Source organism: Muscardinus avellanarius, assembly GCF_963383645.1.
Source record: "Muscardinus avellanarius genome assembly, chromosome: 20".
Taxonomy (NCBI): domain Eukaryota; kingdom Metazoa; phylum Chordata; class Mammalia; order Rodentia; family Gliridae; genus Muscardinus; species Muscardinus avellanarius.
In genome coordinates this window covers 9,146,089-9,161,589 of record NC_137806.1, presented here as the reverse complement: position 1 = coordinate 9,161,589, position 15,501 = coordinate 9,146,089, and the positions used below count along the sequence as shown (strand labels likewise).

At 45.7% G+C, this 15,501-nt stretch overlaps 1 protein-coding gene across 1 annotated transcript in view; it reads right to left on the bottom strand.

Annotated features, from left to right (window-relative positions):
* KIF5B (kinesin family member 5B) overlaps positions 1-10,182 on the bottom strand; it is a gene marked incomplete at both ends in the record, with an annotated part of 52,305 nt that extends 42,123 nt beyond the window's left edge. The window contains one exon of the mRNA XM_080717191.1: positions 10,057-10,182. Coding sequence (XP_080573317.1) covers positions 10,057-10,182 — 126 coding nt within the window. The remainder of the gene's footprint in view (positions 1-10,056) is intronic.
* Between the last annotated feature and the right edge of the window lie 5,319 nt (positions 10,183-15,501).

Sequence of the window (15,501 nt, the reverse complement as noted above, 5' to 3'; positions counted from 1 at the left end):
AATTACTCTTCTATTTAACACATCCCTATGGAATGTGAGATGCCACGCTTAAATGATTACCAAGACAGATTCTCTCTGCTTTAGGGGGCTCACGTAACAGTGGGGCAGTCGTTAGACCACAAAGTGGCCAGAGAACCGAGTGTGGGGGAAGCAGAAAGATGACAAGAAAACACGCATGGAAAGGGGATGTTTAAGAATCAATGAAGCCAGGCATGGTGCTGCACACCTGTAATCCTAGTACTTGGGAGGGTGAGACAGGAGGACCGCAGGTTCAAAGCCAGCCTTGGCAACCTAACAAGCTCTCAGAAACCTAGTGAGACCCTGTTTTCACATAAAGAAATAAAATCATGGTGGGGGTGTAACTTGGAGGTAGAAAGCCTCTGGGTTCAATCCCAAGCACCAAAAAAAAAAAAAAAAAAAAAAAAAAATGATGGTGAGAGCAGTGGAGGGGGAGTGAATGTGTGGAGACGAAAGGCTTGGGTATCTCCACATGTCTGCCTGCGCTCTAGTTCTCATCTAAAGGGAAGGAAGCTGGGCCCTAACATACAATACAGCCGTGGCTGCAGAAAACACACTCCCATTCATTCCCCACTCTCTCCTCCTTGCCGCCTCCCACAGCCAGCGGAAGGCCTGCTAGTCCAGGCTTCCTGCAACTAGTGACCCAGGCCACCATAGCAGGAAGTGACCATGTGCTGGGTGGTCTCTGAGAAGGGTGCTGTTCTCCTGATAAAAGGAATCACTTCCATGGAAACAACTCTTTCTCCTTCCTCCTGGGAAAGAGTGCATGGAGCCGAGGACTCCATCTTGCAAACACAAGTAAAGGATGAGAAGTCAACAGCCTGGATGACAGAGCCAAGCCAGGCTCCTAGGTGCCTCTTTCTAGGCTTTTTATCACATGACAAAATCACCTCTATTTATTTAAGCAGCTATTGTTTATTTCCCTCTGCAGCTAAAAGCATTCCCGATGGATATATTATTAAGATGACCTTGCTTTGGCATCAATTTAAAATATGCCACCAACTTTTTTAGCTATGGCAAGCTCGAAATTATCCTTTTGCTAAGATGCCACTGAAACACTGACACTTAATTTTTTTAAAAAAGACAAAATACTTTTTACTGGTTATACAAGACATATTCATGAATAATTCTAAAAACAAATACAAGCACAATAAAACTAACATTGACCACTCAGAAATAAACAATGCTAACAGCTTTTCTATGTAAAGAAGGTAATTTTTCCTCTTCATTTATCCAACAGTGTGAAGAGTAAGCTTACTCTAGGTAAGCTTAGGAGCTATGTACTAGGACCTAATACAGGTGACCAAGTTATTTAGGGGGACTGAGGACTGACTGACCACTGACCCACACCCCAGCTTTTGATTTTGACGCAGGAGCTAAGTTTCTAGACTGGCCTCAAACCTGCCTCCCCTGTCTCAACTGAGTACGGGGATCACAAGTATGTATGCACTCAGCCCCCAAGTAATGTCAATTAAATTGAATGGAGACAGCCTCAATCTGGTAGAGACTGCAACTAGCTCAAGTATCATTTAATAACAGGTATGTAAAAATCTATGTGAAACCAAAAATGACACAATGACTAATTCTAATTTTGCTCAGGAGAAACAATCAATGAAAAACAGGTTGAAGTGTAAAGATAAAAGTGTTCCTCCAAAATAAGACAAATTATAAAACTTATTAAAATAAAAACCTAAAGAACAGAAAGAACAAATAACACCACTAGACTTTGTCAGATCTGGAAAAAAATTGGGTGAGGTCAGTACTAGAGATTGAACCCGGGGCATTCTACATCCCCTCTGAACTACATCCCCAGCCCTATTTCTTTCTTTTTTCTTTTTCTTTTAATTTTGAAACAGGGTCTCACTAAGTTGCTGAGGCTGTCCACAAGCCGGCAATTCTCCTGTCCCAGGCTCCCAAGTACTGGGATTACAGGTGTGCATCACCATGCCCAACTTCAGTTTTACATCAGTAAAAAATAATGTGGGAGGCTGAGACAGGAGATTTCGGTTTGCAGACAGCCACAGCTACTTAGTGAGGCCCTTTGCAACTCAGTGAGACCCTGTTTCAAAATAAAGATTAAAAAATTGGGCTGGGGGTGTAGCTCAGAGGTAGAATGTCCCTGGGTTCCATCCCTAGTTCTGCAAAAAATAAATAAATTAATTAATTAAAGTAATGCTCCTAAACTATGCCTCAAAACAACTTTATGCAGCTGTTTACTCTAGAGTTGCCTCATGGCAATATGTAAAACCACCAGTACAACCTTACTAAGATAATATAAATGGCAATAATTAAAAGGTAACACATCAACTGGGCGTGGCAGCACAGGCCTGTAATTCCAGTAGTTGGGAGGCTGAGATAGGGGGATCCCAGGTTTGAGGTCAACTTCAGCAACTTAGTGAGGCCCTCAACTACTTAGCAACACTGTTTTAAAGTGGTGGCGCACACTTGTAATCCCAGCATTTGGGAAACAGACACTCCTGTTTTGCTGACAGCCTCAGCTACTTAGTGAGGCCCTTTGCAACTCAGTGAGACCCTGTTTCAAAATAAAGAATAAAAAATAGGGGGCAGGGCGGGGCGTGGTGGCACACACTTGTAATCCCAATATCGTGGTTCATGGACAGACTCAGCTACTTAGCAAGGCCTTTTGAACTCAGTGAGACCCTGTTTCAAAAAATATAAAGGCTAGGGCTGGGCGTGGTGGCACAAACCCGTAATCCCAATGCTTGGGAGGCTGAGACAGGAGGACTGCACAGGTTCGAAGCCAGCCTCAGGTACTTACTGAGGTTCTCAGCAATTTAGTGAGACCCTGTTTCCAAATACAGTATAAAATAGGCTAAAAAATAGAACTGGGGTATAGTTCAGAGGTAGAATGCCCGTGGATTCCACCCTCAGTACCACTAAACAAACAAACAAACAAAACAGGGCTGAGGACAGAGCTCAGGCGTAGAATGGTCCTGGGTTCAATCCCCAGTATCATCATCATAATAATAATAAAATTTAAATGTTTAGCATTAATTTGACAGCCTTATTTGTTTGCAAAATGAAGTTATAATTTTAATAAGGCAAACGATCTGATTAACGAGCTAGTCATAAAGTTGTTCCTATCTGACCCTGGCTTCCTAGGATGAAAACCAAGGCTCAGAGCACAAAAATGATTATTTTTTGTGTGGTACTGGGGATTAAACTCAGGGCACTCTACCACTGAACTACACTCCTGGACCTTTTAGCTAATTTACTTACTTACTCTTGAGATAGGAGTGTCACTAAATTGCCCAGGCTGGCCTTCAACTTGCGATCCTCCTGTCTCACCATCCCATACTTTAGGATTATGGGAACGCACCGCAGTGCCCAGCTTAACAAATTACTTCTAATGGTCTATATTTAAGGCACATTTCAACCTTTCATTCAGATTAAGCAGAAATTAAATATCAGAACAGCTGTATTTTTAAGCCCTGGTTCTTGGACTTGAAACCTATACCATGTGGCCTTTAGTAAATCACTCAATTTTATAAACTTAAGTCACAGGATGCACGCACCCTGACAGTGCAGGCTTATCTGAACTGTAACCACCATCTCAGGCTCAGGGGAGGAGAGCCGGCTGGAGGCTGCGCAGGTCAGATGAAACAGGATCCGGTTCTGAAGGCCAGACGCGTCTGTCTGGACTTCTGTGGGGACTGCCCGGATCGCACGGGACTGCATCAGACTAGACCCTCAGGTAGCCATAGTTGTGAGGCGCAGGAGGGCGGCCCCCTCTTTTCTTTCAAGTTTCACTCACGGTAATCCAGACCATTCCAACACCAAGTCAACACTGACTTGAAAAGGAAAACCAGGGCAAAATAAAACACTGATCTTAAATTTCAGCTTAATTTTTTTCTAATTTCCATTAACTAGCTTTTTTTTGGTTCTAGCAGTTTGTATAGTATACCATTATAAAGAACTATTAGCAAAGTTTTTTTTTTTTTTTTTTTTTTTTTTGCAGTACTAGCTACTGAACCCAGGGGGGGCATTTCTACTTCCACCGTGCACCCCCAGCCCTATTATTTATTTTGAAACAGGGTCTCACTAAGTTGCAGAGGGCCTCACTAAGTAGCTGAGGCTGGCCACAAACAAACCTTCAATCCTCCTGTCTCAGCCTCCCAAGTACTGATTACAAGTCTATGCCTCATGGCCAGCTATGCATAATTAAGTGTAGAAGTAAATTTTGCATTCTAATTGAGCTCATGTGAATGCAGTAAGCAGTTTCTCTTGCCCTCCTGTTTTGTGGATAACAAATTCTCTAACTTAAAGCAAATCAGCCAGCCAGTGTGGTAGCTACACCTGTAATCCCAGTACTTGAGAGGCTGAGACAGGAGGACAGCAAGTCAAAGGACAGCCTCAGCAAGTACTGAGACTCACATCAACCTAGGGAGACCTTGTTTCCAAATAAGAAATAAAACTGGGCTTAGAGTGTCATGCTAAGGTAGAATGTCTCTGGGCTCCATCCCCAGTACCACAAAAATAAATGGGTTAAACCCCTGGTACAAAAGAAAAAATATTTTAAAATATTTCATTCAATGTGACATTTATATCACTTCACCAAGCATTTAAATCACATATATGTTAAAAACTGCACAAGCCGGGCATGGTGGTGCACACTTGTAATCCCCATGCTTGGAAGGCTAATAGGAGGGATCGCACAGGTTCGAAGCCAGCCTGAGCTACTGAGTGAGGCTCTCAGCAACTTAGTGAGACCCTGCTTCCAAATAAAGTATGAAATAGGTCTGGAGTGCAGCCTGGGGGCAGAAAGCCCCTGGGTTCCACCCCCCAATACCACCACAAACAAACAAACAAACAAACAAAAACAAACAAAAAAACCTGCACAAGCCAGGCATGGTGGCACATGCTTGTAATCCCAGTACTTGGGAGGTTGAGATAAGAGAATCACAGGTTCAAAGCCAACCTCAGCTACTCATTGAGGCCCTGTGCAACCCTGTGAACCCTGTGTCAATATAAAGAATGAAAAAATACAGCCGGGCGTGGTGGTGCACCCTTGCAATCCCAGCATTTGGGAGGTGGAAACAGGATCCTGGTTCGCGCCCAGCCTCAGCTATTACTTAGTGATGCCCTTTGCAACTCAGTGAGACCCTGTTTCAAAATAAAGACTAAAAAATAGGGCTGGGGATGTAGCTTGGAGGTAGAATGCCCCTGGGTTCCACCCCCAGTACCAACAACAACAAAAAAAAGAAAAGAAAAGAAAAGAAAAAGAAAAAGAAAAAGAAAGAAAAAGAAACATAGGGCTGGCGGTGCAGCTCAGAGGTAGAGTGCCCTGGGTCCACCCCCAGTTCCGCTGAGAAACACAATGAGACCAAATGGTCTGCCTGCCATGGGAGATGCTCACATGACCAACAGGAAAATATTTGGACAAAGTAGTATTAAAAACTGAACTTAGAAAACAAGAATCCCTAAAAACTATTTCTCCACGAGCACTAATTATGCTAATAATTCAGTAGCATCACAAACTAAAATACCCACTTTAAATTTTGATTTAAATAGAAGGCTGCAGCTGAGCATGGTGGCACAACTTGTAATCCCAATACCTGGGAGGCTGAGACAGGAGGATCACAGGTTTGAGGACAGCCTCAGCAAGCAGCAAGACTCTGTTTTAAAATAAATATAAGATAGGGCTGAGGTATAACTCAGAGGTAAAATGCCCCTGGGCTCAATCCCACAAAGAAAGAAAGAAAGAAAGAAAGAAAGAAAGAAAGAAAGAAAGAAAGAAAGAAAGAAAGAAAGAAAGAAAGAAAGAAAGGACTGTGCACAAAATATTCTTAAACTATGTTTAAAACAATTTAGTTTTAAACTGGGCATGGTGACCTTCTCCTGTAATCCCAATACTTGGAGGCTGACGCAGGAAGACCACAGGTTTTCGGCCACTCTAAGCAATTTAGCAAGGCCCTCTGCAGCGTAGTGAAACCCTGTTTCAAAATAAAAACTGCAGCCGGGCGTGGTGGGTAATCCCTGAGCATGGGAGGCGGAGACAGGAGGATGGCGCAGGTTCGGAGCCAGCCGCGCTGGCTTAGGAGACCCTGTTTCCAAATAAAAAGTATAAAATAGGTCTGGGAGTGTAGCCCAGAGGAAGAAGGGTTTCCAGGAACCCCAGTACCACCAAAACAAACAAACAAACAAACAAACAAAACAATAGGGGGTACAGCTCAGAGGTAGAATGCCCTGGGGTTCAATCCTCAATACCACAAAAGTAACATAGTTTAGTTTTAAACGCTACACTGTGTCTCTCCTAAATTACTTATTTTGAATTAGGATCACCAAAATGAAAGAAACAAACCAAGAGATGATTTTCTAGAGATTTTCTAAATTTGCTTCTTCTAACTTCCCTTATGAATTCCCAAACAACCTTTTAAGACAATGATTCACTTAAAGAATTGAACCAAGCCGGGCGTGGTGGCGCACGCTTGTAATCCCCGCGCTTGGGAGGCGGAGACAGGAGGATCGCGCAGGTTCGAAGCCAGCCTCGCTGGCTTAAGAGACCCTGTGTCCAAATAAAAAATATAAAATAGGTCTGGGAGTGTAGCCCGGAGGTATACGGGTTTCCAGGAAGCCCAGTACCACAAAAAAAAAAAAAAAAAAAAAAATTGAACCAAAATACAAGACCTCTGTATAATTACCGTACCTGTCATATGCAAATAGTTCCTTAGAGTAATGAATCAAACATGACCCTCACACTTTTTAAGGCTATGTAACTCAGTTAAATTTTATTTTTCATTGCTGTTGTTATTATTATTATTAGTAGTAGTAGTACTGTGGCTTGAAGCTAGGGACATTCTACACCAGCCCTTCTTACTTTTTAATCTTAAAATAAGCTCTAAGCTGGGCGTGGTGGTACAGGCTTGTAATCCCAGCATTTGGGAGGCTGAGACAGGAGGATCGCAGTTCGAGGACAGCTTCAGCTACTCAATGAGAGTACCTTTTGCAAGTCAGTGAGACCTGTTTCAAAATAAAGAATAAAGAACAGGCCTGGGGGTGCAACTCAGAGGTAGAGCGCCCCTGGGCTCCACCCCCAGTGCCAACAAAAAGAAGCTCTAAGCTGCTAAGAGTCTCACTAAACTGCTGAGGTCAGCCCCAAACCTGTGACCCTCTGTCTCAACCCAAATCCTGGGATTACAGGCAGGTGCCATCATGACAGGCTCCTTGTAACTCTTTAAAAGACCAGATGAAAAGGCTCAGGGAGTTAAAGTTCAACAAACTGTATATTAAGAATTCAGAAATTAATCACCTGTTTGTTTCTAATATTATCGCTTAAATTTATTTGCATTACCAAAGAAATTTTGAAACAAAACTTATTAGTAACTTCTCCCAAAGGAAACAACCTAGAACAAATGTACATTTCCTGTAATTGTCCTTTGGTCTTTTCCTCATATATTACATATATATGTATATGTATATGTATATGTATTTTTTTGCAGTACTTGGGGTAGAACCAGGGGCATTCTACCTCTGAGCTATACCCCTAGCCCTATTTTTTCTTTAATTTTGAAAAAGGGTCCCACTAGGTTGTAGAGAGTCTCACTAAGTAGTTGAGGCTGGCCACAAACCTGGGATCCTCCTGTCTCAGCCTCCCAAGTGCTGGGATTACAAGCGTGTGCCACCATACCTGGCTTTTTTCCTCATATTTCATGTCATATTTGGGCCAAACCAGAAGTTTCTTTTTTTTGTTTGTTTGGGGGGGGGGGCGTACTGGGGATGGAACCCGGGGCTTTCTACCTCTGGACTATAACTCCCAGACCTATTTTATATTTTATTTGGAAACAACATCTCACTAAGTTGCTGAGGCTGGCTTCAAACATACGTGATCCTCCTGTCTAAAAGTTTATTTTCTAACTTAACCTTAATAAGTTTTATGAATCCCACATCTCAGCATTCCAACAAAAATTTTAGTGATATTTATAGATCTGCTTAATGGCACAAAAACCTGGAGAAGACAATCTTAATACAAGTAGAAAAAAAAAATCACTTTGTTGTATAATGCCCTGCTGAAGCTGAGTAATCACAAAAACTCTTAAGAAAACTGGTAGCCTCGAGTGGGACAACTAATCCAGGAGTCGCAGGCGTCCACAATTCCAGGCGAGTGCTAGAGGAAGAGGCTCGCGGAGCGTACTTCTCCGCCTTGCCATGATGTCATTTACAGCAAGAGTCCTTGAGGATTTGTTAACAAGGAGCCGGCCTGACCGTCTTCACACCACAGTACTTCGCAGCTGTCAATGACCTCATGATTTCTCCTGCCAAAAGCCTACGAAGAGGATGTGGAACTAACACATTCATTTTCTATACCTGACCTCTGGAAGCCCTCTAAAAAAATCCTTAAGAACATTAGTTCTGTCTTTTCACCATCATGGCTTTCAGTCATGGATGCCCCACCTCCTCTGAAGTCTCTACCCTATTTCCAAATTAAATAACCTAAACAATACAAAATACAGAATTAGAGAAAAATTTACATATTAGATGTATGCCCTGATAACAAGGCAGACAAAAAGTTCTGCCACACGGCATTACCATGAAAGGTAAATTTAATTTAGCCCCTGTTCACTTTCTGTATGAAGTATCTTACATCCTCCCCCTTCCTTACTGGGATGGAATCCACAGGCATTCTACCTCTGACTACATTCCCAGCTTTATTTTTTATTCTTTATTTTGAAACAAGGTCTCACAAAGTAGCAGAGGGCCTTACTAAGTAGCTGAGGTTGGCCACAAACCTGCAATCCTCCTGTCTCAGCAAACCCAACTACTGGGATTACAAACCCACGCCACCACCCTGGGTTTACCATTCATTCTTAATCTCTCTGAATCAAAAACACTATTTTCAGAAGCTTTTCAATGCTAGATTCAGATCTCCAAAAATCCTCACTTTCTCACTTCCTAATAATTTCCAGGCAACTCTACAGTTATGCTTTACACAACAAACTAAGTTCACTATTCCTGGGATTACCAAAATAAATTTTCTTCAAGGCAGACCGTAAGTATGTATGTAGGAACCTAATAATGATCAATTTTTACCTTTTTAGTAAGCTTGTTTTTATTAGTATTTTCAGTGTTTTTATTAGCATTTACAGTGTTAACACTTTTTCCTAGGCTGTTACTCCATAAAACCCAGTAAATGTGAGATTCTGGATCTTTCTGACGCTTATCTGACCCAGTCTGATTCTGTTTCTATCATAAAATTAAACTAAAGCTATCACTCTGATTTTGAAGAATGTTATTTCTTTTCACAGTCCCCTATTTGCTATTTGTAACTGTTAAAATATGAAGTCAGTAATCTTTTTTTTTTTTTTTTTGTACTAGGGTTGGAACCCAGGGGCGTTTTTACCTCCAATCTACAAGCCCTATTTTTTATTTATTTTGAAGCAGGGTCTCACTGAGTTGCAAAGAGCCGTGAACCTGCGATCCTCCTGTCACAGCCTCCCAAATGCTGGGATCACAAGAGTGTGCCGCCACCACGCCCGGCTGATGTCAGTCATCTTTCAAAGGCGGGCGAGTGGACACTTGAGGTTCAGGTATATTTGTAGTCTGTTAGCGTTTCCTCTTTCCTGAGGGAAACAATATAGTTCAACACCTAGATAAGTGTTTCTACAAAACTAAGTTCTCTCGTGGTGCAGAAGAGCTGTTCTCAAAGCTTACTGTTCTGGCTGAACTGAATTAATCTTTATACTTAATGAATGGTAAACTTGGGAGGAGTCCAAAACATTAACAGCACCAGCAACAGTAACCGCATACACACATCAACACAGGCAAATATGCCCTCAACTTGCTCCCGGGACGGCTCCAGCACCCCAGGTGGGGAGTGTCCAGGCCGAGGCCGGGATGGGGCGACCGAGCGACGACGCCCCCGGGTTCTCGGGGCAGCCTCCCTCCCTGTGTTCTCTGAGCCTGCAAAACCAGCCGAGAAGGGCTGAGGACGCCGCTGCTCCCTCGGGTTCTGCACCCCGCCACGTCCCCGCCCTGCCGGCCCGAAGAAGTGGGGTGGTGGGTGGGGCCGGGGTCACTCACCGCGATCATGACCGTGTCCTCTCCCTGAAACTTGGCGACGTACTTGTCGCCGCGGTTCACCTCCGACTCGTTCAGAGGCCTGAAGCGGCACATCACTTTGATGTTGCACTCGGCCGGGTCCGCCATCTTTCCCGCAGCCCGGGCCGGAGGCCGGGAGCCACTCCCCGCCGCGGGGTCTGGGAGGCAGCGGCCGGAGCTGAGGGCCTGGGGCGGCGAGGGCCGCGAGAGTCCGCCGTCCGCCGACACGCGCCGCGCTCCCCCGGCAGGGGCGCCCGAGCGGGGCCTCGAACGCGGCGCCCTGGCCCTGGCCCGAGGCTCACTTCCGATCCATCATGGCAGCCGCGGTGGCGGCGGGGCAGCGGCGGCGGCTCTTTTGATTTGGGCTCGCCGGCCGGCAGGCTCCGGGTCGGGGACACCGGGGCCTGCAAAGCGCGCCTTCCTCCCTGCCTTCCCGAGAGCACCGGCCGCCCCGCCTGTCGCCCCGAGGGCCGCCCGCTCGCCGGCCACAGCGCCGGCAGCCGCCTGATCCCTCCGAGGCCGCAGACCGGCGACTGGGCGGCGCGGAGCGAGCACTGCGCAGGCGCGCCCCGCCCCCCGGGCCCGCCGACCAATCAGCGCGCGCGCCGCGCCCCGGCACCGCCGCCGCTCCGGGCGGGGCGCGGGCTCCGCGTCTTCGAGGTTCCGGCGCTGAAGTGCCTCGGGACGCGGATCGGCGGGGCCGCCGCGGAGTCCCCGGACTCGCCAGCTCACTTTCCTTCGGGGGAGAGAGAGTTTCCCAACTCTTTAACGTTCAAATGCGATACCAGGTCCCTATAAGGAAGCGTTTGCTGTCATTTTGGCCTGGGAGGGGCGGGGAGATGAGTCCCGGCCCAGTTTTTCAGAACGCGCTGCCAAAAAGAGAGATTTGAATGAAGGGTGGGGCGTGGCGCGGGCGCCGCCTTTGGGTGGCGGAGACCAGCGAGGAGGCCAAAGGAAAGTTCTGCGGAGGAGCGTGGAACTGCAGGGCCGAGGCGGAGAGCCTCTCCTCACCCCGGCCCGCCGGCTTCCCCTCAGCTGCCCAGGGCTGCCACCGCCTCCCAAGCCGGCACTGCTGCGGCCACGCAGAACCGAGCTGCTGCTCCCGGGCAGAAAACTTAGGGAACGCGTCTGGATCAGAATGACTGGCCTGCAGCAGGAGCGCACCGAATAGGCCTAGATAGCGTTTTATTTGGCCATAAAGAACAAAATGATGCCGTTTGCAGGAAAATGGATGGGTTCTAGTGAATATTATGCTGCGATCAGCCTGCCTCAGGAAGTCAAGGGTCCTATAGTTTTATATGTAGAAGTTAGAGAGGAGCTAGGAAACAAAAAAGACTTCAGATAAATGAGAGAGAGAGAGAGAGAGAGAGAGAGAGAGAGAGAGAGAGAGAGAGAGAGACTGACTTTCTGAGTAGTGGAAGGAGATGGGGACGGGAGTGGGAAGAGAGGTGCAATATTTATTTTTGAGATACTAGGGATAGAACCCGGGGCATTCGATCTCCGAGCTACGCCCCCAACCCTATTTATTTATTATTTATTTATTTTTCAGTACCGGGGATGGAACCCAGGGGCATTCTACCTCCGAGCTACACCCCCAGCCCAATTTTTTATTCTTTATTTTGAAACAGGGTCTCACTGAGTTGCAAGGGCCTTGCTAAGCAGTGGCCGAGGCTGCCCGAGAACCCAGAACCTCCCGTCTCAGTCTTTCAAATGCTGGAATCACAAGCGTGCACCCGACTCGGAGAACTGGAGGATGAATCAGTAACTAATGTTCATATATGAGGGGATCGGTACCAATCTCACTAGCGTGTGCAGAGAGAAAAGAAGCAGGCTGGGATTCTGAGGGGAACCTGCCAAGTGATGTGTGGATACATGAATGTATAGCCTCGAATCTTACTATGATGTAGAATTACAATGCACCAATAAAATTATTATTGTGTGTGTGGTACTGGGGATGGAACCCAGGGGCATTCTACCTCTGAGCTATTTGTTCTTTTCATTTTGAAACAGGGTCTCACAAAGTTGCAGAGGGCCACACTAATATGCCAAGGCTGGCTGTGAATCTGCAATCCTCCTGTCTAAGTACTGGGATTAAAAGCATGTGCGACCACGCCTGACTCAATAAAATTATTTTTAAATAGACCTAAATAGCCAGGCGTGGTGGTGCATGCTTGTAATTCCAGTACTTGGGAGGCTGAGACAGTTTCTAGGTTCATGGCCAGCCTCAACTACTTAGTGAGGCCCTCTGCAGCTTAGTGAGACCCTGTTTCAAAATAAAGGATAAACTGGGTGTGGTGGGGCACGCTTGTAATCCCCGTGCTTGGGAAGCTGAGACAGGACGATCGTGCAGTTTCAAAGCCAGCCTCCACTGGCTTAAGAGACCCTGTTTCCAAATAAAAAATATAAGTCTGGTAGTGTAGTCCGGAGGTAGAAGGCCCCTGGGTTCCATCCCCAATACCACCAAAAATGAATAAATTAAATAAAATAAATAAAGAATAAAATTGGGCTGGGGATGTAGCTCAGAGGTAATATGCCCCTGGGTTCAATCTTAAGTACCACAAAAAAAAGGAAAAAAAAGACCTAAATAAGTTTGTGGATTTCATGTCTAAAAAACGACTCCAGGGGCTGAAAGTATAGCTCAGTGGTACAACACTTGACTTAACTAGAATTTTCAAGGCCCGAGTTCAGTCTCCAGCACCTAGGAAACAAAATCTATTTTTAGAAGATGGACACCATAAAAGTTCTTAATGGGAACTGGATCTGGGGTGCTAGGAAAGAGAACTGCAATGTCAATTAGAAACCCTTTATCTGGTCCCCAATTTTTTTGTTTTGTGGCACTAAGGAATGAACCCAGGCATTCTAATTCCAAGTCATACCCAAGCCCCCCTTAATGTTGTTTTTTTGTTTGGTAAAAGGGTCTCTATGTTATTGGGAATCTCATTGAGTTGCTGAGGCTGGTCTGAAAACCACGATCCTCTTGTCTCATCCTCCCAAGTACGGGCTCCCAGCTTTTGGCTGTAAAATGAATGCTTGAACTGGGAAACCTCCAGTGACCCCTGGGTTCACCTATGCATCCTAACACCTCCAGAAAGGAATCCACAGCTCTGTAGATTCAGTTTGACCGACATGCAGCAATGAGGGCGAATTTATGCCAGAAAATGATGGAGCAGCTCACCAAACACGAAAAGATGATGGCACCGTCACAGCCCTCTCCTCCTGAAAACTAAATTTTCACTTGTGTCCTGAATTCCTTCAACGCCAATACCTGGATTCTCCCAATATTCATCTAATCAGCAATGAAGGGAAAACAGGAAACAAATCTGTCTCGTCTCCCCAGTCTTTAAACAACAAGACCTAACACTTCACTAGCATCTGTTGACTATTTGTCCTCTGTCAAATATAAATAGAGACAGACCCAGGGAAAGTGCTGAGTACAGGAGTCAGTCGGTCATGTGCTATTACAAAAAAAAGGAGAGTTCAGAGTGAGCTGAGCCCAACTTTGGCTTGTATGGAGGTAACTGGGTGTTTGTTTGGGTACTGGGGGTTGAGCCCAGGAGATTTTAAAAAATTTATTAATTAATTAATTTTATTAGTTTTTTTTGGCAATACCAGGTTGAACCCAGGGACATTCTACCTCCAAGTTACACCCCGAGCCCTATTTTTTAATGGTGTTATTTTTTTAATATATTTTTATTGGTGCACTGTAGTCAAACATCACAATAGAATACAAGACTTGTGAGGATTTCCAAGCACACATCATCCAATTGGCCCTTATCCAATCCCCATCCCACTCCCTCCCTCGATCCCACACTTGATTTAGTGATTGACTTTGATATATTTGTTTACATACATCATGTGTTGTAAAGAGATCCCATCTTCCCCATCCCATCCTCTCTGATTGGTCACCTTAACTGCTCCTCCATAGGGCCCCTTCTTCAATCAGATTTCCTCCTATTACCCATTTCTTCCTAGTTTTTGCATATTAGAGAAAGCATCTGCTTTTTTTTGTTTGTTCGTTTTCTGTGATATTTCTCTGTGTATGTCGCATTGCAAGTTCTGATCCCACTCTTGAAGGCCCCGGCAACAGCCTGGCCACCCAGCAGACTCTAATCCTGGCCTCACTGGCTCCAGTACTGGCCTTGCCTCATGGCAGGCTCCATCCTGGCCTCGGAGGCCCCAAGCACAGGCCTTGCCTTAAGGCAAGCTCCTATCCTGGCCTCGTTGCCGAGCCCTATTTTTTATTCTTTACTTTGATACAGGGTCTCATTAGGTTGCAGAGTGCCTCACTAAGTAGCTGAGGTTGGCTTTGAACCTGCAATCTTCCTGTCTCAACCTCCCAAGTACTGGGATTACAAGCATGTGCCACCACGCCTGACTTGTTTATTTTTGTACTGAGAATTGAATCCAGGGGCATTCTACCTGTAAGCCATACCCCCAGCCCTATTTCATTTTTAGTTTGAAAAGGGGTCTCCCTAGCTTGCTGAGAATCTAACTTGGCTGCTGAGAATCTCCCTACATTGTCTCCCTACATTGTCGAGGCTGTCCTCGAATCTGTGATCCTCTTATCTCAGCTCCCCAAGTACTGGGCTCACAAGCATGTACCCCCATGTCCGCTTACTTTGTATTTGAAACATGGTCTTTCTAAGTGGCTGAGGTTGGCTTCAAACCTGCTATCCTCCTATCTCAGGCTCCCAAGTACTGGGATTGCAGGTGTGCACCACCACAGGTAGCTAATAATTTAATAAATGCCTGGTAGGCTGGATGGGACTCAGGCCACCAGGCTTCAGTCTCCACAGCAGGATGTTAGGAAGGCTGCATCTTCAGCCCTTAGCTCTATGAACTCTGACCTCTGTTCTTCAAGGGTGGCTGGACTCTCTTATCTTCCGCTTTTAATCTGTGCAACATTCCTTCCTCCAGCTGCTCCTGGGCATGTTATCATGCTATGTTTGCTTTCTCGTAACTTCAGAGTTAGCATTCCAGAAATGGGATCGATTATTATCCTTCCGCTCACTGCCAATAATTCATTCAACCACTCAGCTCTCTCATCTGGATGACTGGCATCAATTTTCTTCCAGGCTAAGAAGTCACAACCACTCTACTGTTTCCCCAATCCACTGTACTTGCAAAAGAGAAACATGGTAGTGATTATCTGGAGTTCCTCTCCTCCCAACCCATGCTTTCCCTCTGTCCCCCAGCTCAGAAGGTCTGAGGAGCCATTACTCTGGAGCAGTGATCTCCATATTCCACTTGGCGGTAACAGAGGTTCCAGAGGTGGCTCAGGAGACTTCGAGATGGGGCAGGAAGGGAGGCTTATGGAAGGGCTTGAGAGAAGGTCTGCGAGCCTCCGCTGGACAAGGGATGGCCCACCCTGTCGCCTTCCAACCCCTGCCCTTCCTTCTTCCTGCCTACAGATTCTGAAACCTCAGA